The sequence below is a fragment of the Cololabis saira genome, chromosome 5 (assembly GCF_033807715.1).
Source record: "Cololabis saira isolate AMF1-May2022 chromosome 5, fColSai1.1, whole genome shotgun sequence".
Taxonomy (NCBI): domain Eukaryota; kingdom Metazoa; phylum Chordata; class Actinopteri; order Beloniformes; family Belonidae; genus Cololabis; species Cololabis saira.
This window is the reverse complement of record NC_084591.1, coordinates 22,459,196-22,482,265: the sequence shown is the minus strand read 5'-3', so window position 1 is coordinate 22,482,265 and position 23,070 is coordinate 22,459,196. Positions and strand designations below refer to the sequence as shown.

Here is a 23,070-nt window from a genome sequence, read left to right as displayed (position 1 = left end):
TTTTTTATATAAAAAAAAACTAATCTTTAGTACATGTTTTGGAGGGCTTATCTCTTGAGAATTGGGTTATGTTTAATTCAAGTATTCATCTACACTGTGTGCACAATTTATTAGGCAAGTTGTATTTTTGAGGATTAATTTTATTATTAACAACTGCGGTGCTCTCAGTCAATCCGAAATGTTAATAATAATCAAGGTGAGGTCTGACAAGCTTCTTTTTTTTTTACATTTACTATTGTATGTAGAACAGTGATCATACCATGGTATGATGATGACTATTTGTGTTAGTGGGACAGGAAAATAAATGATATTTCCATTTGCAGATCAATGATGAGAGGGAGCAGGATCCTCGTCTTCCCAAGGAGTATCTGCGGAAACTGACATTTAAATAATCTGTTGATTTTTGTCTGTTCAAATAAATTGAATTGAATTAAAATGACTAGAAATCTTGGGCCGGAGAACCTGGGACCTGTGAGGGAGACACACACATTCAAATACATCCACTGTACTCTGATAAAAGAAAAACAAGACAAGCAGATGATGACATATGCTTTTAAATCAGAAGTGACTCAGAAAAGGGTGGTCACTTTGTTCCCATTCCTGGAGGTGGAGAAGGCATCGCTTTAGGAACAGAAAACCCTGCAAGAAGAAAACATGACTTGCATACACAACTAAGAAAAGGAACAGCCACAAAATGATTTTGCTGCTCGTAATTTATATCCACCCCACTTGTGGAGTCTATTGACAGCAGAAACTTCACAAGGCTCTTTCGGGATTACCTTTTCAAATAAATAAACTCAACATCAAATACAAACATGTAATTTCTTATTTTTTTTATCAGAGGTATAATTAATTCAGTGGTACCCGGTGATCTACTCCAGTGGTTTAAACCACTGTGCAAAGTTTTGGTCTATTAAATGTATGAATTTAAAAATTGAAAAAAATTCATATCTAACATAAAAAGGGCCTCCGATATAATAACTTCACATAGTGACTTAAAATTGGTTGATAGTTCATCGTTTTACCTCAGGAGTTTCTCGACATGCGGCCACTGAAATCAATGGGATCCAATGGGATCAATGCCACTTGTGGAACTGTTGAGGGCTCCATAACCCGGAAGTGCGGTTTACAACGGAGTCCTGTGGAAGTGTCACCACTCTGTTTTACCCACTGCTCTGGGACATGCCATCCCCAGGGTCACGGGGGTCTGCTGGAGCCTATCCCAGCTCGTAATCAGGTGAGAGGCAGGGGTTACACCCTGGACAGGTCGCCAGTCCATCGCAGGGCCACATATATACACAAACAACCAGACACACTCACACTCACAGCTACGGGCAATTTAGGATCACCAATTAACCTACCACGCATGTTTTTGGACTGTGGGAGGAAGCCGGAGTACCCGGAGGGAACCCACGCAAGCACGGGGAGAACATGCAAACTCCACACAGAAAGACCCCTGCTGGGCCTGGGAGTCGAACCGGGGACCTTCTCGCTGTGAAGCAACAGTGCTAACCACCAAGCCACCGTGCTGCCCTTCATCATATCCATATCCCTGATTACATTTCTTAAAGGAGCATGAGGCAAGAATAAGAAATGAGACTCATTAGCGCCACGACGACCGTCGGGGTTCCTGCAACCCAACAGCGAAGCCGGCACGGGAGCGCCGTTCAAATCAAGCTCTAAATATGACTTACAATGTTATCTTACCTGGTCAGTAGGAAATGAGCCATGTCAGCATCTGTTTTCAGTCCCAATTCAAGTTGAAGCTGCCTCCATGACTCAAACGCGTATCCAATGTTTACTCGTGCGCCGCCGAGAACGCGCATTTGACGTCACATCCGCAGGACAGCGCGGGAAATTCCGGTCACAATTGCAGCACATTTTGCAGCACACAGCCTGTTCAAGGCAACGGAGAGATACGCTAGAGGGCTCATTCTTTTTGGTTTGGAACGCTTCATCTGACATTATTACTAGAAAACTTAAAACGTATACAATTTTTTTTCATAAATCCTGCCTCATGCTCCTTTAACAGATGGCCATTTTTCTTTTCTAAACACCTCATCGTCCCTGTCGCAAATGCTGCAAAACCCACCGTGGGATGTAAAAGCCTAATTAAGGTCAATATGTGTACTGAGACCAGAACGCTTAATTTGATTATTAGTTGTAGCTTATACAGCAAATATTTAAAACATTGAAATATTGTTTTGGCTTCAAATGAACCCAAAAACATCAGTTCCCAATGTAGGTTACACGTCAAACATGGGAGTTGCTTCCATTGGCAGAACCCGTCATGATAAAGGCCATGTCTGGTGAAACTTTTTATTTTATTGCTGCTTATTTTCAAAACTCCTTTTCTAGTAAAAACTGCTGTTTCCAGCCTCCCTTTCATGTGTGGTAATGGACCTTAAAATGATCTGACACGTGACATCTCTTATTCTGACATTATTTATTATTTTTTTATTTCTTGTTATTTTATCAGTACATGGACAGAGACAGCTAACTTTTTATTTATACTGTATATATATATTTATAATATAGTTAAATTTTACAGTACACTGAATGACAATGTAGAAGGTAAGAGTACTGTTGTGAATCGAAACAAGGTAAGAGGGACGACTCCCACAATATCAAACAATCTAAACAAACACAAACAAAAAAAAATTATTGCTTTATACAAATCAGTCATAATGTCAGTAAGAAGAAGCATAGGAGTAGTAGTAACACATGAATCAAGATCATTATACCAAGATGAGGTTACACCCTACTGTTGCCTAGAAAAACCAGAGGGTAAAAGGAAACACGTTTTTTCACAAAACAGTTGTGTTAATGTTTGGTTCAGGTAACCTGCTCTATAAATAAAAAGTATCTACAAGAGCAAGGAGGACCAAGGTGTATACAAAGTGATCCAGTGCCAGCTGACAGGAGCTGTGGATTTTCTGAAGTTAACACTATTTAAAGACCTTGAAGAGGAAAGAGCCGGGTTTCCATGTACAGGGTTCACTGTCAAAGATACGGGGGCAAAGATAAGAAGTGCAACCCATAATAAGAACGAGGTGTAGGTTGACAATACTATACAGCACTTCAAAAAGGGACAAGATACATTCAGGAGCCCCCCAGGCAGTGTGGGTAGAAGTCGTGTAGGAGGAAACCAAAGTGTACACAGCAGAAAATAGCTTTTTGAAAAGAACAAATACTGAAAGATCATGGTTCACAAACTCTGCTACATGCAACCGTGAGTGTTTGTGCAATTCCCCGCGAGTAGGTGTTGGTTCTGCCCTTATAATCTCTCTTTTCCACATTTAAAAAAAAGAACTATTTGATATTTTGCACAAATGACAATAATTAATCTCTCATGCTTCATCAGATTCACATTCTTCTCCTTTAACATTCAATTATATTTCCAGTCAGCATCTCTCTCTGTTTATGTTTATAAGAAACCTTCATTCCTTCTCTGCTTGCAAAGACCTCTACCGGTTGGCTGCGCTCTGGCGCCCCCTGTAGCTCAGACGTATGGCTACAATACTACCATCATGTTAAAAAGTGACTGAAGCTGATAGCCCTTTAGGGTGCGGCTGGGTTTGCCTGTGAGAGTCGGGGCACCTTGTGAAGTTTTGAAAGGGAGGGGGTTCATTTTTTTTAAGGTGGTTGGGGGTTGCCCTACATTCTGAGCTTGGAGCCCAAATGGCGCCAAAAAAGCCCCGCCCCTTACAGGCTGCCTCAGGGAAACGCACACCTCAGTGATTGGAAGCTACGCCCCTTCTGAGAGGGGACCAAAGGGTTTTCTTTTTTTCCCATATTATATATATATATATATATATATATATATATATATATATATATATATATATATGGTACACATATATATATATATATATACACACACACACAGTACAGACCAAAAGTTTGGACACACTTTCTCATTCAGACAAATTGGGAAGTGTGTCCAAACTTTTGGTCTGTACTGTTTGTATGTGTATATATATATGTATATATATATATATATATATATATATATATATATATATATATATATATATATATATATATATATATATATATATATATATATATATATATATATATATATATATATATATACATATATGGTAAAAGTAAGAGGAAGTGAAGTCATGGTGTGTGAATACAGTACACGAATGCAGCCAAACAATCCACAGGAGGCCATGTCTGATCTCAGTTGAGGTGGTCCAGGATACCGGCAGACAACAGCACACAGCAATTCTAGTCTAAAATTACACTTACTGCTTATACACACTAAAAGCAATTCACTAGTGACATTTATGGTTAAACAGCACGTCAAAACACCAACTGACCACATAGCAATTGATGCATTCTCATGTGTGAAGTATTTCTGTCATTTCTTTGGTGCAGTTCCATTACAAAATCCAGCCCACATAGCTTCCTGTTTAGCGCGTGTCTGAAAACGTGCACGTGTGTGTGTGTGCGTGCGTGTGTGTGTTTGGTTGTGGACAACTCATGAAATGTGTGTGTGTGTGTGTGTTGGTAGCTTTGGTACATCCATGCAGAGGGGCTGGGCGTTGTAAGGGAAGTTCTTTGGTGCTGACCCAGAGCAAGAGATGGCCACTTGGGCTGGCCTGGTCCTGCTTCGGTTTTCCTGGGTCTAGTTTGGCTCGGGCCAGTGTGTGATTGTCAGAGTTAGAGATCTCTAAGAGCGGGCTACATCTAGAATCCATGCAGTGGAGCTACAGTGGAGCTACAGACTGATGATGGTGGCTGCATCTATGGCTCTATTTAACTAGCAACATGTTATGTGCTATTGACGAATACTAAAGGATTAGACACTACTCACACAAGGATTTCCTAATCTCACTTTCACTTTCACATGCAAACATGTGTTAATAAATGCTTTCATATTATGTTGAAGTAGTACATTGTCTTAAAAATGTGAGATGACACACAGATTAAAGCTGCACTCTGCAATTTTTCACTTCTGTCTCCAAACAGCACTAACACAAGAAATATGAACTTTTATAACCCTATATCTTTGTTTTTTTACGTAACATCAGTGCAGTAATTATATCCAGCATGCCATTGACATGTCATGCTGTTATGCAGCCCAGTGCTTCATAGTATCTGTCCTGCTGAAGTAGTCCCATACAGTTATAACTTCCAGTCACTTACTCAACAGCTTTTTGGTGATTTGATCAGCGTGTCACCTTAAAAAGATGGAAGAACTCCAGAAAAATCTTCCATAAACTGCTCAAAATTGCCAAAGATCTATCACCACAATAATGTAAAGGCATCAAAAGGTCACCGCAAGACTTTTCTATCATACAGCGCCTACATCCAACTCAAATGAGAAAGACATCTTTGATTTAGACCTTAATTTAAAGGAAGTAGAAACAAAATGCTGCTGTCTTCTATGCGCTACATACAGTAGTCAACCCAACGTGTGCGTGTAATTTATGAGATTCACATTTCAATGATACTGACCCAGGTGACTGCTGTAAATTTCTGAACAGAATGCAAATAATTTGTTTCTGAATTCTTCATCACAAGGTATCCTAAATTATATGATGTGTCAGCAAGACATGTAACATCACTACTGTGTTTTTCTTTTGGTTAGAAGTGTAGGAACAACTGTGGATATCTGATTGTACAATGGCCTGCTTTATGCTGGCGAGCGCAATGTTTCATGGGATGATCCTTTTTCTTTCTTTTTTTTTTTCAATTTAACCCTTCAAGGTGCTGAGGGTAAGGCAAGCCCTCTGAGGAGCTGCGGGCCTTAACTCTGTCTTTGGTCATTTTGACCCGATCCTTAGGACCTTGCAGGTCATTAACCTTGACGCGTTAACAAGTGTTACTACAGTTACGGAGTCCTGACATGTTTTTCCATGTCTACCAGTGGGACATTGGAGCAAACTGACAACCTGATCAACATTTAAAAACAATGCAAGGGACAAAGAGTTTCATGCTGCATTATCTATGGGCAGTTTTAAACTAAAATCTACTCTGCCGATTTCCCAAAAAGTGAAAGGGAGCAGGCTAACAGAAAGCTAACTAACACCACCAAGACGCAACAGGAGCTGGGAATAAATGGCAATAAATCAGCAAGTCCTCCCTGGAACTCTCTTGGTGCAAAGCCAAAGCACTACAAATCGACTCCCTCAGATAATGTTGATGTAAAGCACTTTGAATTACCTTGTGTTGAATTGTGCTATAGAAATAAACTTGCCTTGCCTTACGTTGCCTAAAATGATTTTTTTTTTTAAACGGCTCAGTAAAACCCATCAATACTCTCATTGTAGTTATAGACTTGCCTTCATGCCTGTTACAGCTATAAAAGTTGTAAACAGCTAACACTGTTGCATTTTCCTCAGGAATACATCCCAGTTTAGATTAATTTAACATAATGATCTCAAGATTGTCATCTTGCTCAAAAAAATAAAGAATAAAAATATTAAAAGTGAAATAAAATATTTGTCAAATACTTAAGCCATTTTCTCTGCGTGTTATGATGGAAATGAAAACAGACGAAGCTATTGTGTTAAATGTGCTGAACAGAAAAGGCGTCCTGTGACAGAACTTAATAAAAAGATGAATTGGCACACAACATGATATCATGGTTCTTGTGCGGTGCCATTTAAAAGTTTAGGAGAAATCTTCAGGAGTGCAGCTTTGAATAAGCATAGTGTGTTCTAACTATCTTCTACAAGACGCTAACACTTCCTCTCTAAGCGCTACATGGGCACTGCACTACGACAAGACTGTGTTCTGCTGTCTGTCCGACTCTGGACGCACCTCCTTCCTGGTCAAATGACCCTCACGCAGAGGTGAACCATCCTCCCAAACACCACAGAGAGAGATACTCACAGTTCCCCACAGAAAAACAGACTAATTATCAAACACACATACATTTGATTTATTGTTCCAATACGGCGCTCTTTACGTTTTTACTAACCGTCTTTTTTTTTCTCCTAGTACCGTACTTTCATATAAGATGTTAACAGCAGCCCTTTTGGGCAAAGTGCTGCGTGGAGGTTTTACATACATGGTAGCTTATCTGTGTGCATGGTTTTGTTTTTTGTCCTTTTTTTTTTGGGGGGGGGGGGGGTTAAAAAGAGCGCAGGCAAAAAAAAAAGAGGACACACGTAGCAAACACAAGAATAACACTTCAAGAACAAAAACAGCTGCTTAGATCTGTAAGTGTGGGATAGGAGGGCGGTGGTCGGGGGACGGTGGACGGGTGGAGCAGTGTGTCTGGATGTGTTAGTAGTAATACGTGTGGTATCTTACAGTGACAGAGGGAAAACGAGAATGGCGGGCAAAGGGATCTATGTGGGAAAGACGAGGGTAGAGAGAGCCTTCGTCATGGCTCATTTTTTTTCTCTCCACCTTCAATCTTCACTCCTTCCCCTCTTGCTTCTTGCTTTCCCTCTCCATCCTGACTACCCCCCCTCCTTCCTTCTTCTGTGGCTCCTCAGCATGACACCTCCATGGTCTGGGAGACCGTGCCAACTCCCTCGGTGCTGTCAGAGTTGGTGCATGCGCGGGAGCGAGACCCCTCCATGGAGCCGGCACTGGTCAGAGATGCCGTCCTGGAGCGAGCCAGGCGGGTCATACTCGCTGAAGGCACTGGGAGGACAAGGAGGAGGAGGAAAAAAATAACAGAATTAGTCTTTACTTTTGTTTTTAAAAGGAAAAAAAAGAGTGTAATCAGTTGATGCTGGGGAGATGTGGGGAGTACATGCTAATGTGGGTAACTGAGGCACATCCCTCTTTATAATTAAAAAAAAGGCAGCTGATTGGCTCAGTGAACAGCCATGAAAGGTTGAGGGTCTTAATTAAAACTGCTCAGTTACTCAATGGGAATAAAAAAAATCAATAAATATGAAAATGTTGTTATTTCTTATTCTTTATCAAATGAACCTTTTAGTAAAGCTGAGTGTTGAGGCTGGTAATGCAGTACTTGTGTTTTAGACTGCATTAAAGGGGACCTATTATGGCATCTAATACCTATTTCAAACAGGCCTGGAATGTCTTAAAAACAAGCTTTTGATTGTTTTTGCTAAATAAATTAGAAATTCAGCCTCTGAGCCATGTCTTTATCTTCCCATTCTCTAACCTCATTATCTATGCAGGATTCTGAGTGCGCGGGGAGGCTATGATAATGAGGCTCTGTGCTGATTGGCTGCCTGAATGACGCGATACACCGCTACGAAAAAAATTTCGTTCCGGTCGGCGGAGTTAGTTGTGGGCATGGTTTCACGTGGAGGACAACCGATGCAAATTGCATTTTGGTTACGTAACGAAAGGGAGCAGAATCTGAACGGCTCGTAGAAGCCACATCACTCTGGACGGCTCATCCAGGCGGGCTGTACAGACACTGCAGAATTTGGTTGCTTTCCTCCTTCTCTGAGTTGGCAGGCTGAGGGGAGACCACTTTATATATGTTAAAGCAAGAAAAAAACTTGTTTTTCATAATAGGTCCCCTTTAATAAACCCCAAATTCTCAAATCATTCTCTTCACTTGCATGTGGATTTAAGGAATCTGACACACCAAACCAAAGTCAAGGATCAACGCTGATGTTGCTGATGGTCCCCTGCTAGGCCCCCTAACATTGCCTGTATCTGCGTGCGCAAACTTTAGTACTTGAATGCATCACGAAGACGGTGCTCAACTCCCAACATGGACCTCACCAGCTGGTTGCTAACTTTACCTAACTTTTAGTTCATCATGGTTTTGATTTAGCAGGAAACCAATTTATCATTGTTAGAAAGATATATTTGTAGCTTTAAATAGCTGTTAAGCCTGAATTCATTTTACTTATCAAACAAGAATAACGAGTCTTTCACAAAACCAATACCTTGGGTATTTAAATATGAAAAGCTCACTTTTTAAATGGTGATTGATACTAGTTACTAAAATAACTAAAGTACTAAAATGACAATTTAAGTTTACATTAAAAAAATGTATCAAACTTTAGGTTCTTGTAAACTCACTTGTAAATCCTTGTAATGATGTGCCACAACATTTTGAATGTCAGTGGCGCACCATTAAGATTTGTTCTCAGTTCATGAGTTTTCCGTGATATTTTTTTAGCCGTTTTTAAAGGCATCGTGAGCTGGTGCAAACTTATTCCATAAAGCTTTGCTCAACGCAAGCTGAAGGCCATGCAAAGAGCAATGCTGGAGATGCAATGGTGAAGGGATGGGGGGAGGGAGTGAGGGCAGCTTATTTTTCCACTCGCGGAAAAATTCGTTTTTATAAAAGAACGATGGGTTCAATGTCTTCAGGAGGAACAAAACATCATAAATGAGAAAAAATAAAGAATAATAAAAAGAAAAAATCATCACAGCCCAAAATTGTTATTATTCTTAATCAAAACAAATGTAAGAAATTAAAAGGACATTTTAAAATGCCATTGGAGAGGGCAGCAATAAGAGGTCAGAGGTGAACAGGCAGGAGGAAGTACCTGGACCTCCACTCAACCTCCGATCCTTCACATAAGCGACTGAGAGAACAGGGCAAGGAAGACAGAGGGCGAGATTAACACAATTCATGTCCCTCCATGTGACACACATCATTTTCTCACTCCTTCAACAACAATTCTCCTGAAATAAGCTTTCATGATAAAATCTTGCCAAAAAATAGACATTATCAAATCTCACTCACTCAAATAACAAAGAGACAAACCCAAAAAACCCATATATACTGAGGATACTCACTGTAGCCCATCCCCTGCAGGAAATACTTGAAGGCTTCAGTCAGTTTGCCGGGCTGGAAGACAGCACATCAGATTTTTCACTCACTATCTTTTCCAATGATACATTCATCATCCCTCCAGATTTTCTTTGTTCTTGTTTTGGGACGGAGCATTGATTGTAAAAAGAGTTACCTGCGTGAGCTGGGGAAGTCCACCAGAGTCGGCCATCTGCCAGAAGAGGAGATCAACTGTTAACCAAAACTCCTCACAACTCTCAGGTCAACTTTCCACACTTTTCTACTCGAGTTTGATTTTGCCTGGTAAGGAAAAGTGTCTCTGCGTCCATCTGAACTGATTTCATATGTAGTCTTACCAGTTCTCTCCTCTCGTTGTGCATTTGTTTCTTTAGTTTTATCTTTAATTTTGTTCGTTTTTTAGGTGTTTTTGGATGTCTTTGGGGTTACATTGTAGATGTATGGATGCTGATATCCACTCCAAAAAACATTTCTGAAAGCACAAGCTTTATTTCGTATGTGTGTAAATCGTACAAATGTCATTTTTAATCTATTTTCTTTTGTCAGTTAATAACTTTCTGCAATGTGCTTAATGCTTCAAAACTTCCAGTGGGATTAATTAATCTGAGGCTGATAAAATCACAGACCCTGTTTACAAAGCAAAAACAACAGGAATCAGGTTCTTCCTGTTTCACTGCAGGGGACAATATAAAGGAAACTACTACAGTAGTTAAGTGAATCTGAAGTTATACAGGTACAACACTTTTTATTTATTGTTGATGATGATCAAATTCATTGTTTGTCGTGACCCGGCTTTAGAAACTGTTGATCAGCCCCGGCTTGTGAGGGGGAGTTACCTTTAGGAAGGTGGTGTTGGTCGGGTCCAGCTTGGAGTTGCACTCAACCTTAAAGACAAAAATGATGTGGAAAACGTTCAGCTAAAAACACAACATCCAACATGATTTGCAATGAGCTGTTACATCTTATTCTGCACATGCTTTCCTTTGGTTTGATCAATAAATATAGACGTCCATGTTTTGTGTTCTACTCATCTGACTGTAATTCATTAATCTCTAGCTGAATTAATTACTCAATGTGACAATTCAAGATTACTTCAGAAATACATTACTCTCAGAAAAATCCAAAATGTTTCTCCATCTATTGTTGATTCATCAACTGGTCATGGCCTCATTACAGCATGTTTTGCCTGTACATTTGTGTTTTTACTTAAATCCAGAAATAAATATCTTTTATGTTTACTAACAACAAGTCATTTAAAGCAACACTAAGGAGTTTTTTTAAGTTAAAATGTCACTTAAAAACATCAGTTTCAAATGTATTTTGAAAAATATTCTACTATTTCTTTTGGAAGTGCTTAAGCATTCCCGTCACTGTTATTGGAAAAAAAAAAAAAAAAAACTGTCAAAATAAGTGTTAGCATTAGCACCGTTGTGATACAGGTTAGTTTTACCCTACTGATGATTGGTTGTTGCAATAGCAATAGTTCTTTTAAATCAAATCAAAACTGATTCTTTTACAATGAAAAAATGTTTTGCTGTTGTTTTAATTTGAATACACTTCTCGGTTCAGTAAAAGTGGAAAATTTTACCCAGGACTTTTTTTCCTCTCCGAAAGCAAAGGATTATAGTAGAAACCGAGTTGTTGGGTTTTTTTGCATGCCATATCAGTGTCTTAATGAAACACATGAAACATATTGTGACAAGAAACCTCATTTTTGAATTTGTCCACATAACTGAAAAGACTTTCTAGCACCTAAATAGTCCCTAATACTCAATTTTCTTTGAGCTCTTTGAATTATGCGAAATAAAAATCTCAAATGAGAGTTATCATCTGCAATGATACCAGTTTGACGCTCCACTTCTCAATTATTTATTTTTTCTCGTTCCAGTTATATATTGCAACACGTTGTCACACACACAGCGATGGAAATAGTTCACGAGCTGAAGTGGACTTGTAATGACTAAGAGACTCAAGAGGGTAGTTACTGCCAAGTGAACGAGATTGACAGCACAAGGAACCAAAGAAGAAGATAACCCTAAAAGCAACTCAACCTCCAAGGTTAGGAGGAGCCCCTAAACTAAAAACTGCAACAACAACAAAAAACCCCTTTGTGCTGTTTAAAGGATGAACAGCGTCAAAGTAAACCTTCACAATTCAAGTAGGAACTACACAGTTCTGAATGCTTTCCAAAAATTCAGAGATTTAGTATAACTGTCTTCATCTCAGCTTGGACCTAACTACTTAGACAAATGTGAAGGATCCTTTTATCTGTAAATACCCGATCAACATACCTCTCTAGTCTCTGGAAAATCAAGAGTGTTAAGAGCGCAAATAGTCCATAGTACTATTTAAAACTGGCAGCATATATGTGGCTGGGTATTGAGATAATTAACCCAGTTTAACCGCTGAGGCTGTTCTTATATCGGCCTGCTGATGTTTTGGTTCAACAGTGTTTTTACGTCGTGACAAAGACAACTGCAGCTTAGGCATCAATTTCTTCAGTATTTCCGTGGCATGCTTTTCATGGGAAAACGTTTCAATTCTTTTGTGTTGTGTACAGGATATTGACTTGCAGCGACTTCACTAAAAAGACTAGAGAGCAAATTAAATGTGATGCAGAGTCACGCTTGGACAGGACTTGAAGGTTAGTGTTCATGAGTGTGACTGACCCAGATACAGCCGTGTGCTGCAGAGATGAGTCACTCCTGCAGGCTGAGACACAACCATGATATGTACACACACAAATGACACAGATGTGCACTGATAAGTCAGGCATGAAATGCATGACCGCTCCGCTGTGGACAACATGATAACTGCGTGTGCTGTGTGTGTTTCTTCTTTAATTTTTCATAGAGTATGTAACATTATTGGCTGCCAAAACAAGGCAAAACAATACACAGCTGAAGAGCAAATGTATTGTAAATGAGCTGATTGCTGATGAGTACATGAGAGTATGAAATGTATGTAGGTCTGAACATCATCAGTGCATTTCTCTGCCCATAGCGTCACTCTGCAGAATGTCACGAGTGGAGCCAAACGCAGCATCCCCAGCCACTCATATATGCAGATAAAATATTAACATGACCTCCATCTGTCGCATTCAATAAAACAAACTCTGTTGACATCTCTCACTTCCTCACAGTCCTTCTGTCCATGTCTGTGCCACTTTCCATGTCTCTATCTCTCCCTCTTTCCAGACAGTTTTATAATAACATCCCTCCACTTCCTCTGCTTCCCCCTGACAGAGCAGTGATTTGATTTAAATGTGACCATGCTGCAGATTAACTAGTGCAGAAGCCTTCATATCTGGGCCACGCCACGCTGGGAGACCCCGGAGACACGATGATGCCATCTGGCCCCCGGGGGAAATGTCACGCAAACAAACGAAGACACACACCTATGGCATCAATCCACGCGTCCCACACAGATGGACGGATACGCCGTCCCTAAAGGAGAGAACCAGGTCTCTGCTGGCTAACCTGTTTCTGTTTTCCTGAACGAGGATAGTCAACAAAACATCTAACGGAGACGGGAAGTGTCTGCTGCACAGAGCTGCATTTTTAGTTTGTCTGAGTGGAGGCGTCGTCTCAACAGGTCGAGCTACAGACGGAAGACAGAAAGGAAACGCTGTCTTTGACATTAGAAAGGGCTTCATGAAATGTTAATGAATCCTGCTGCAAGTTGAGAAACATAGACGCCTACAGTACATCGATACAAATGTTTTCAAGTTGTTTTAAATAAAATATTGTTTTTCTTGCCCTGTGACGATGTGATGATCTCTCCAGATCCTTCTAGCAGATCCTTGTGACCTCAATTCTTTTCCTAATTTCTTTCTTTTTTTTCGTAAAACAATACATGATCTTGTGGACTTTTCCTTTAGTTATCATTAATATAACAAAATAAAAGACCTTCAACATGCAAGTCCCATGAACAATATCAGACTCGTGAGTGAACTTGATGTTAGAAGAAGTTTTCAGAGGAGAGAAGCATCACGTTGGACTCACCACTCCTTCCTCAGCGGGAGCGTTGTCTCCCACAACCAGCATCACAGGACACCTAGAGAGAAGCCAGCAGTTTCCATGATCACTACAAAGTTGTTGTGTTGACTTGACTATTCGATGTTCGATTTGTTCTATTTTCTCAGGCAACAAAAGTGAAGAAAACAAAGAGGATTTTGTGTTTATTAGATGAATGAATGAATGAATTAACCTTTTTTACTGTGAACTCTGTGTGGTACTGCAGTCTCATAATTATTCGAATGAACCCATCTGTGTTTTGAGATTTTGCAATAACACAGGAAAAAAAAAAATATGTTGATCATATTTTTTCCTCATGCAAAGGTTTGGGCCAGTGGTTTCCAGCCAGCTGTTTTCATTGGTCATTGCCTCCCTCTGTACGTATGCCACATCCTTTTCTTTTCTCCTTATCATCTCATCACCTACTATTTCTTCTTTGTAGTTCATATCCTGGCGTGCAGCTGGTTTCATTTATAAGTTATTTAAAATGTATTTTTGGTTGCCATGCCTCCATGTTTGCAGGCCTGCATGCTGGCTCTTTTAACTTTGAGCAAAACCAGCTAATGTCACACCACAGAAGTTGGTGATGGTAGTTTCTGATCAGCTGATTCTGCTAAGGAGCTCATTAATGTTGGACGATGGAAACAGAGACTCACTTCAAAGTCTTGGCGTTGAGGACCATCCCACTGCGGTTAATCTCCAAGTCTCTGCGACTGAAAAAATCAATGAAGAGAGCGGGAGACAAGAGAAAGTGAATGTGAGTTTAGCTCTCTGTAGCAAATGTTGATGTGGATCAGGCTGTCTTTCCTTGGTTTTTTTAGTGTCCGAAAGGTGGATTGGGATTTGTTTTAGTCCACAAGTTTGAGGTTTGAAGTGTCTAGGAGATTCTTATCATCTAAAGTGATAGAAACATGCTGTTGTGTGCATTGTGTGTGTGTGTGTGTGTGTGTGTGTGTGTGTGTGTGTGTGTGTGTGTGTGTGTGTGTGTGTGTGTGTGTGTGTGTGTGTGTGTGTGTGTGTGTCCTTACCTGTTGTACATGTTCCAGAAAAGTTGCAGGTTGAAGTGGTTGAGGGCGTTGCCGATCTGTTGCCGGTAGCTCTGCAACAGCTCTGTGTTGCTCACCAGCTCCTCCTGGGCACGCACACACACACACACACACACACACACACACACACACACACACACACACACACACACACACATACACACACACACACACACACACACACACACCGCCAACTCATGAAATACTGAATATAAATGGTTGATTATTGTTATTATAAACAAATATTGCTGCATCCCCTGATATTCAACCCCTGAGATGACCTGAGTTACGGGGGGATGATGAGCTACAACTTAACCTGCTGTCCTGATCTTCAAACCTGGCTGATGCTGGAAGGTTTGTGGGATTTTAGAGCAGCTACAAGTTTAGTGATTGGACATCAGTTAGCAGGGAAGAGAGGACAACATATCTTTCTAAGTAGACCAGTGAAACCAGAGGGCACAACTGCAGTGAGGTAGAGGGGTGTATGTGAGCATGGTATATTGCTCCAACTGCCTGGAATAGCTCACACACATGCTGGTTTTTAAACTTGTGTAATCACATTCAAGAAACTCACACATCAGAAAATATTGTATGATATTTACCGTTGAGTCATATCTTGTTGTGAACCAGAGCTTACCTGGCTGAAAAGATGAGGCAACACGATGTCTGGGATGTTGCTGGTCAGACCTGACAGCTGAGTAAACAGAAGGAAAACTGTCATAAAGAGTTCACCGAGTTTAAGGACATCTGAGAAAATACCAGAGATCAGTCAAAGACGGTCACCTTGGTAGCAGCCCAGTCAATCCATCCTTTTCCATTGGGGTCGATGTTGAGCAGAACCAAACCCTCCACCAGGTCAGGAAAGATCAGCTGATAGCAGGAATCAGAAATGAAAGCTCTTTCTCAGGAGCACTAGTGTGTGCATGCAAGCAATATCAACATATTTACATGAGGTACAAGCTGCTGGCCATTTAAATGCTCTTTATTGTCCAACATATAAAAACAAAAGTATTTATGGATGTGTTATTACTGTATCATGATGGTACAATTCTGTCAAATTACTAGCAGCCCATAGAGTATAGAAATATACAAATAGAAGCCTATGATAACCTTATAGAGGTAACTTTGTAAACAGTTCATTTTTATTCATGTATACTTTACAGACATTTAAAAGTTATTAACCAATTTTACACTTTCTAATGATATCAATGTGAAATAATCAAAAATGTGTTTTTGTATATTATCATGCAGATAACAAAATGATGTCCAGTCCTTTAAGTGTCCCTAATGTTGACATGACAAATGATCAAATGTCAGAGAGAAGTTGCCACTGAAGTATTCGAGACTGGTGGATTCAGCTACAGGAAACATAAATAAGGGAAATATTTGTATTTACTTTGCATCGTGTGATATCCAGATATCTAAAAATGATAATATCTGACATAGTTGTGAAACTCTTCCTTCCAGTTGTTTTTGTCTCATACAGACACTTCAACTGCTGTGTGGGTTTCTGCGTTAACATAATACGCCGCGCTAGCATTCAATGCTAGGTAGCAGAATGCAAATAACTAGCAGGTTTTTGGAAAAACAATTCCTTAACAACTGTTTCACTGTGTGGTGAAACAGTACAAACTATGAACGTAGACAGTTTCTCTCCCTCGGCAGCAATGAATTGCTTTTATAAGTATTGTATATTTTATTTTATAAAGACTGATGACATTAAAGCACTAAAACCTTCCCTAAACAGATCCAGGACGGAGCAGTCACACTTACAGCAAACTTGGCCAGGACATAAGCTCCAGCTCCAACTCCGATCCCCACGATGCTCTTGAATCTAAAAGTGATCACAGATGCATCAGATGCAACGTAACATACGACTGATACACCAAAGTATTGTTTTAGAGCATTATTTTTTTTCACAAATGTAATTGTGTGAAAAAAAAAACAGAAATTAAAAAGATGGAACCTGTACATACAGTACTTCATGTTAAATCCTAGCTATATACTGTAAATTAGCAGAATATGTGTTATTTCAAAGGACAGATCACTGACCCAAAGTGTTGCACAACAGTGGGCAGCATCCCGGCAAGCTGGTCCATAGTGGGGTACTGGTACCTGTGGAGTTAAAGGACGGGACTTGTGATTTTTAAAGTCTAATTATGTATAAAAGGTCCAAATCAATCCAACGAGGAAACTTCATTAATGAAGCACTGATTCCCAGTTTTCTTTTTTTTCTTCGCTTCATAGGCCTGATTTGAAACATCAAGAAATCAAAAGACTTTTGAACATATTTCATGAAATATTAATTCATTAGTATTTATTCATGTATTTAATCGTGAATGAAACATAAACAAATATAATAAAAATAAATTTTCTATATGATTTTTATTTTTACATTAGGTATCCACAATTTTTAAACTTAAAACTGCAGTGTTTATCTGTTCCAACCATTAATCTGATATTTTTATTGATTAAGAGCACGTACAAGGGCTTAAAGCAACTAAAAGTGCTTTATAGATCAGAAACAATCCTATCACAGGAAAGTCTAAAGGTCTAAAAGGCAACAAGGAGACAAGATATATCTTAACGATAAAACATGAATGAATAGAGCAAATTAATAATTCATAAAAGGAGAATTTTTGAGCATGAGTGGTTCATGCTTAGTTTAGTAAGATAACAGACACATTTCATAATAAACATTTCTGCATTAATGATGCATCCCTAGTAAAAGTGCAGACAAGTATTTGTTTTACCCTTGTGGCAGCTGCGCAGCCCCGACCTGCTGCCCAGGGGCATCAACGTGGCAAACCACAAAGTGCTTGGTGATCTCCTGCATGTCCTCATTATTGAAGAAGCTGTTGAAGCACAGCTTGTCTGCAGGAGAGTGAGGGAGGAGGGGAAGTAAGCACAGGTAGCATGGAGAGAGAGGAATGTGATCATGTTAAATATTCATGAGACTCAGGGAGGCTCCTGGAGGTGGCCGTCTGTGCAGCTCGGCCCGTGCCAGCAAGGAGGAGGCACACAAACCTTCTGACACATCCTCCAGACAGTCCTCATTCATGCTCACTTTCAACCCAGAAACATAAATCCAGCTTGATTCTACTCTGTGTGTGTGTGTGTGTGTGTGTGTGTGTGTGTGTGTGTGTGTGTGTGTGTGTGTGTGTGTGTGTGTGTGTGTGTGTGTGTGTGTGTGTGTGTGTGTGTGTGTGTGTGTGTGTGTGTTTTCTCAACAGATTTTTTTTTTTTTGTTATGTGACCCAAATGATTCAAATAAAGAGATTGCTGGATACCTCTGTAATAAAAATCAAATTATGTTAATTTTTAAATTTGAGAGAGTTGGCTGAGAATATTCACCAAACTACTGACATTGAAAATTTTCATCAAAAGGTCATTTTTACTCCAGGGAAGGTTGGGCTTGGTGGCCTCGCAGTTTTGGGGATATTACTGATGTATATCTTAATAAACTGATTAACAAAGAGCACAAAAAAAATGTTTTTTTTTCTATACACGTGTTTTTAATATACAGGATTCGTTATCCAGCCAGGCAGAAGACAAGTACAATGTTTTTAATTTGTTTCTTTCTAACATTTCAGGCCAGAGATGTTTGATTTTTGGATGTTATGATCAAATGTTATGTTGTGATGTCTTATTCTTTCTCAATTGTAGTGTTTGAATCTTGTATTATATTGTATAGGTATTGTGTGCTCTGTGCTCTCTTAACAGTTTGTTATGTTTATATTATTTGTTACATTAGCACCTTATCAAGTGACTAACCATGTATTTTCTTGTAGATGTATTTTATTGCTTTTTTTACTTCATGGCCAGAGGGCTACAGATGGAAACTAAATTCTGGCTTTTTTAACCATGTGCAATCATGTGTTTTATGAAATCGCATTATCCCTTTTTAAATAACATAAACTCAAACTAAACTTAAGAGCGGCTGCATGTTAATCAGAAACGTAAAATGTTTCTATTCTGTTTCTCTGATCAGCGTCTGACTGACACATGCTGTGAAGTTGTGTGTTTTTTTTTTAATGTTGTTCTAATATTTTAATGTACCCAAAAGTATTAACGGTACATGTACAAACCAAAAAAATGTGGGAGTGTCTCCATGTATTCACGACTAATGACAGGAGGTTTGAAGACAAGGGTGATTTATTAAAACAACCAAGAAAGATACATCTGTTCAAATGAACACTGGGATTTTATTTGCATGTAGACATTTTGATAAATTTGGTTTGAGATGAGTAGAGCCTCTGAGGAGCATCAGTAATGTTTTATTAAATCATTCAAACAGGCTTTTATAATTCTCAATCCTTTGTTATGGTGAGTGGAGCTCCTGCTGTGCAAAGCTACTCCTTTTATTCCCATTTTCATTTCCTGCTTTTCTATTTTTGTGTCACCACAGCAGATTATTGGGTTCCACAGCTGATGCCCTCAGATGCCCTCCCAGACAGAATCCTCCCGTTTATGGGAACGCTGCCCTGTGAGCCTCAGTGGCTGGATTTCAGCAACGCTACAGTTGTATGAAGTCAAAACTCAACAACTACACGTGTTCTTAAAGGCCAGTATTTGGTCAATCACATCTGAACAAGCTGTTAAACTATGGTCGCTCGCAATCGGTTACAGTAAATCTGGTTTTCTATTTCCCTAATACCTTTTAGCTGATTTTATAAGAGGGATTATGGAAGTTCAAATGTAAATATCTATTTCGTCCGTGTTGGCAGGATGAATTGATTTGTTTTGAGAGTGGTTCACTGAGGATTACTCTCAAATTCAGAGCTCTATTTCCTGAAGCAGTAGGAAATACTTGGGACATTAAACAGTGAAATAGTTGTATCTATAGTGCCAGCTCTTCCTCTGCCCCCCCCACTGACTGCAGTTGGCCTACTTTAAGTGTCTGTGAAACCACGCAGGATCATTGTTTCCTCCACGGGCTCTAACTGATCCACGTTAATTAAACGGACCAATTAACATGGAAACTAGGCTAGAAATGAAATGCAGGGGAAGCTGGGAAAGGTGGGTGCTCAACCTTTACTACCAACTCTCCGCATCCCGAGCTCATGGAGATTATTGATGCTACGTGAGCATCAGTGAGGTGAGGGGGTTCTCATCGCGGCCACCCTGAATCACCCGGCTCGCAGCATGCACTCCAACTGACTCCATGACCTACTTCTGTCTCTGCACTTTCTTCCTTTCAGTCCCTCCATGAGCCTCACTTCCATCACCTCTTTCCATATACTGTATCCTTCTATCCTCATCCTGTGATTCCTTGGAAGTCAGATTTAATAGTTCATTCCCATTATCTCCAACTATTTCTGGAGCCTGACCTGTTTTCTACTTCTTAAATCAACCCTCTGCCTTCTCACGTCTTATCTTCCTCTCTCCCTCCCTCCCTCCCTCTCTCTCTTTTACATTTTCCCATTTCTCCTTTCTGGTTCTCTCTACTCCAGTTCTTATTCGAGGACCTGGCAGATGGCCATGCCATCTGCTTTTTAGGTATTCATTTGAATGGAAGAATAAACTCCCCACCAATTTTCTTCATATCTTTTTTCAGCTTTCCATTTATCCTATATGGTTGTATGATGCAATCAAACAGTTAATGGCTGGTTATGAATACTAAAAGCCATGTGGCTTTGCTGCAGCAGGGAAGACGTCTTCTTCTGGTTTCATTCTGTTTGCACTCCTATTCTCCACCTTACTCTCGTGGCTTTTGTTGATTCATCCAGGAGAGGTTGGATTTTGAGTTGTTTTTTTTTCCAGGGATGGAGACAGTGAAGAGGATCAGGAAGGAAAAAAGAGAGCAGTGGGACACAAAAACAGGCAGATATCTGCAGTCATACCAGTCACATACACCCCCTCCTCCTCCCCAACCATCCCGTCATGGCAGCGCCGCATTGCTGCGGGCCCCGCCCCACCCCTCTCTGCAGGATGGGGATGTTTTTCTGACCTACATTTTCATCTATGCCTTTCACACTTTCATCGCCTCCTCGTCTTTCTATTTTTGCCATCATACTTCAGGACAAAGTCCCCCTCAGACCGCCATTTTGACGCTCATTGTTTTTCTCGCAGCACTCATGTGTATCCAATCAAGGACCACTCAGCGTGAATTATGCGCTCACATGAAGGGCATGTTGCTGTAGAGTGAATGTGGTGACAGCTGTCTGACTTTGACATAAAGCTAAGAATATATACCTTGCCCTCCATCACCCTCCATTTGCAAGATTTACTTAATAACAAGGCTTGTTTCTGGTCTTTTATTTGTTTCAGACAGGTCTTCAATCTAATTTCCAGCTAAAGCTGACGACTGACAAGCCTGGTAATCTATCTGACCCTAAGCTACACAAGCGGAAATCTGAGCCTCTTTGGCTTTGGTTTTAGAGTTGGATTGTGCTTTCCTTTGTTAATTACCAAATTAGTGGCTTACACCACTGGCTCAAACTAAACAACAACAAATTAAACAAAGTCTGCTATTTCTAACATTGGGACCAATGGAGTCTATCTCTCTATAATACTGTTTATGAAAATACAGTGAGATAAAACATTTAAAAGGCATTGAGAAATGCAGTTTTTGTTTCAAAGATCCAAAATGGGTGCAAATATGAGCCCAACATGGGTTTGTCTACAGTTTCCATGGTGACCCAGTCTGTGTTGGTCTCTAGATGGGGTCACTATGTGGGCTATGTTACTAAAACTATATAGGATACCCCCCATTTTTGACACTCCCCTTTCTTTTCAAGTTGCAAATGTAAATATATGTAAATTTGCATATTTATTTACATGTAAATAAGTGTGATAGGTGTAAATGCAGAAACATCCAAAGTACATTTTCTTATTCTGGATTTCTACTCACGGTTCAGCCCCACGTCGTGGTAGGTGAGGATGGCGGGTTTGTTTCCTTTGGGTGCACCTCGGATCACCACGTGCAGCATCCCATAAGGGGTCTCAACATCGTGTTCCTTTGAAACACACAAAAACACAATATCACCAGGTGGTTCACACATACCCAACACATGATCCTCTGAGGGTAAACTATGGAAGCCCATAGGGGACTTTATTCAAATGCAAATGTAATTCCACAATAGCATTATAATTTTCCACATATGCATGAGTTATTTGGGACAAAAATGAAATTAAAATACAATAATTAGGGCCCGAGCACTTGCAGTGCGAAGGCCCTATTGTAATTGCAGGAATTATTCTTCTTCTTCTTCTTCTTCTTCTTCTTCTTCTTCTTCTTCTTCTTCTTCTTATTGTTCTGACAAAAGGAAGGCCTTTTTGCCCCCCTAAACATGCCCAAAAAGTCACCAAATTTTGCAGGCAAGTCAGGCCTGGCGAAAAATTTGATATTTCATGGTTTGCATTAATGGGCGTGGCAAAATGGCTCAACAGCGCCCCCCGGAAAACTTTGTGCCTCAAGCCCCACGATACGATTTGACGTACATGCACGAAAATCGGTACACACCTGTATCATGGCACAACTTAAAGAAAAGTCTCTTGGCGTCATGCCCGAAACCGAACAGGATGTCGGCCATTTTGAATTAGTCGTGTCATTTTGGCGCAATTTATGGCATTCCTTCGGCAGTTAATACGGCCCGAACCTTAACGTGCACCCAGGTGTGTTATACATCAAAATGTGCGTCTCCATCCTCCGACACCACGCATTACTTTTCTCTTTCAAAAGCGTTACCGTGGCGACGCTAGATGCCAAAAAGCCCGCCCACCCTTGATCTGATTGGTTCAGACAGAAAAAACTTTGCGCCTCAAGCCCCACAATACGGTTTGACGTACATGCACGAAAATCGGTACACATCTTTATCATGTTGCTACTTAAAGAAAAGTCTCTTGGCGCCATGGCCGAAACCGAACAGGAAGTCGGCCATTTTGAACATTCTGAATGAATCGCGTAATTTTGGAGCAATATGAGCCATTCCTTTGAGAATTAATACGGCCCGAACCGTAACATGCACCCAGGTGTGTTATACATCAAAATGTGCGTCTCTATCCTGCGACTACGCGCATTACTTTTCTCTTTCAAAAGTGTTACCGTGGCGACGCTAGATGCCATAAGGTGCGCCCCCCCTTCATCTGATTGATCCATATTTGATAGTTCCCCAAAAGTCACCAAATTTTGCATGCAAGGCAGGCCGGGCGATAAATTTGATATTTCATGGTTTGTATTAATGGGCGTGGCAAAACGGCTCAACAGCGCCCCCCGGAAAACTTTGTGCCTCAAGCCCCACAATACGGTTTGACGTACATGCACAAAAATCGGTACACACCTGGA

The 23,070-nt window shown here is 40.2% G+C and overlaps 1 protein-coding gene across 7 annotated transcripts in view; it reads right to left on the bottom strand.

Moving 5' to 3' along the window:
* Positions 1–5,687: 5,687 nt before the first annotated feature.
* ndrg4 (NDRG family member 4) overlaps positions 5,688–23,070 on the bottom strand; it is a 73,419-nt gene continuing 56,036 nt past the window's right edge. For 5 of the 7 annotated variants that reach the window (XM_061721220.1, XM_061721222.1, XM_061721218.1 and 2 more), the window contains 14 exons: positions 21,637–21,742; positions 17,537–17,657; positions 16,836–16,898; positions 16,557–16,617; positions 15,567–15,653; positions 15,421–15,477; positions 14,766–14,869; positions 14,394–14,450; positions 13,726–13,777; positions 10,558–10,605; positions 9,879–9,914; positions 9,709–9,760; positions 9,456–9,494; positions 5,688–7,614 (listed from right to left, as the gene is read on the bottom strand). In XM_061721220.1, coding sequence (XP_061577204.1) covers positions 7,460–7,614; positions 9,456–9,494; positions 9,709–9,760; positions 9,879–9,914; positions 10,558–10,605; positions 13,726–13,777; positions 14,394–14,450; positions 14,766–14,869; positions 15,421–15,477; positions 15,567–15,653; positions 16,557–16,617; positions 16,836–16,898; positions 17,537–17,657; positions 21,637–21,742 — 1,038 coding nt within the window. In that variant the 3' untranslated portion in view covers positions 5,688–7,459. The remainder of the gene's footprint in view (positions 7,615–9,455; positions 9,495–9,708; positions 9,761–9,878; positions 9,915–10,557; positions 10,606–13,725; positions 13,778–14,393; positions 14,451–14,765; positions 14,870–15,420; positions 15,478–15,566; positions 15,654–16,556; positions 16,618–16,835; positions 16,899–17,536; positions 17,658–21,636; positions 21,743–23,070) is intronic. The other 2 variants (XM_061721219.1, XM_061721224.1) reach the window with 1 other exon arrangement.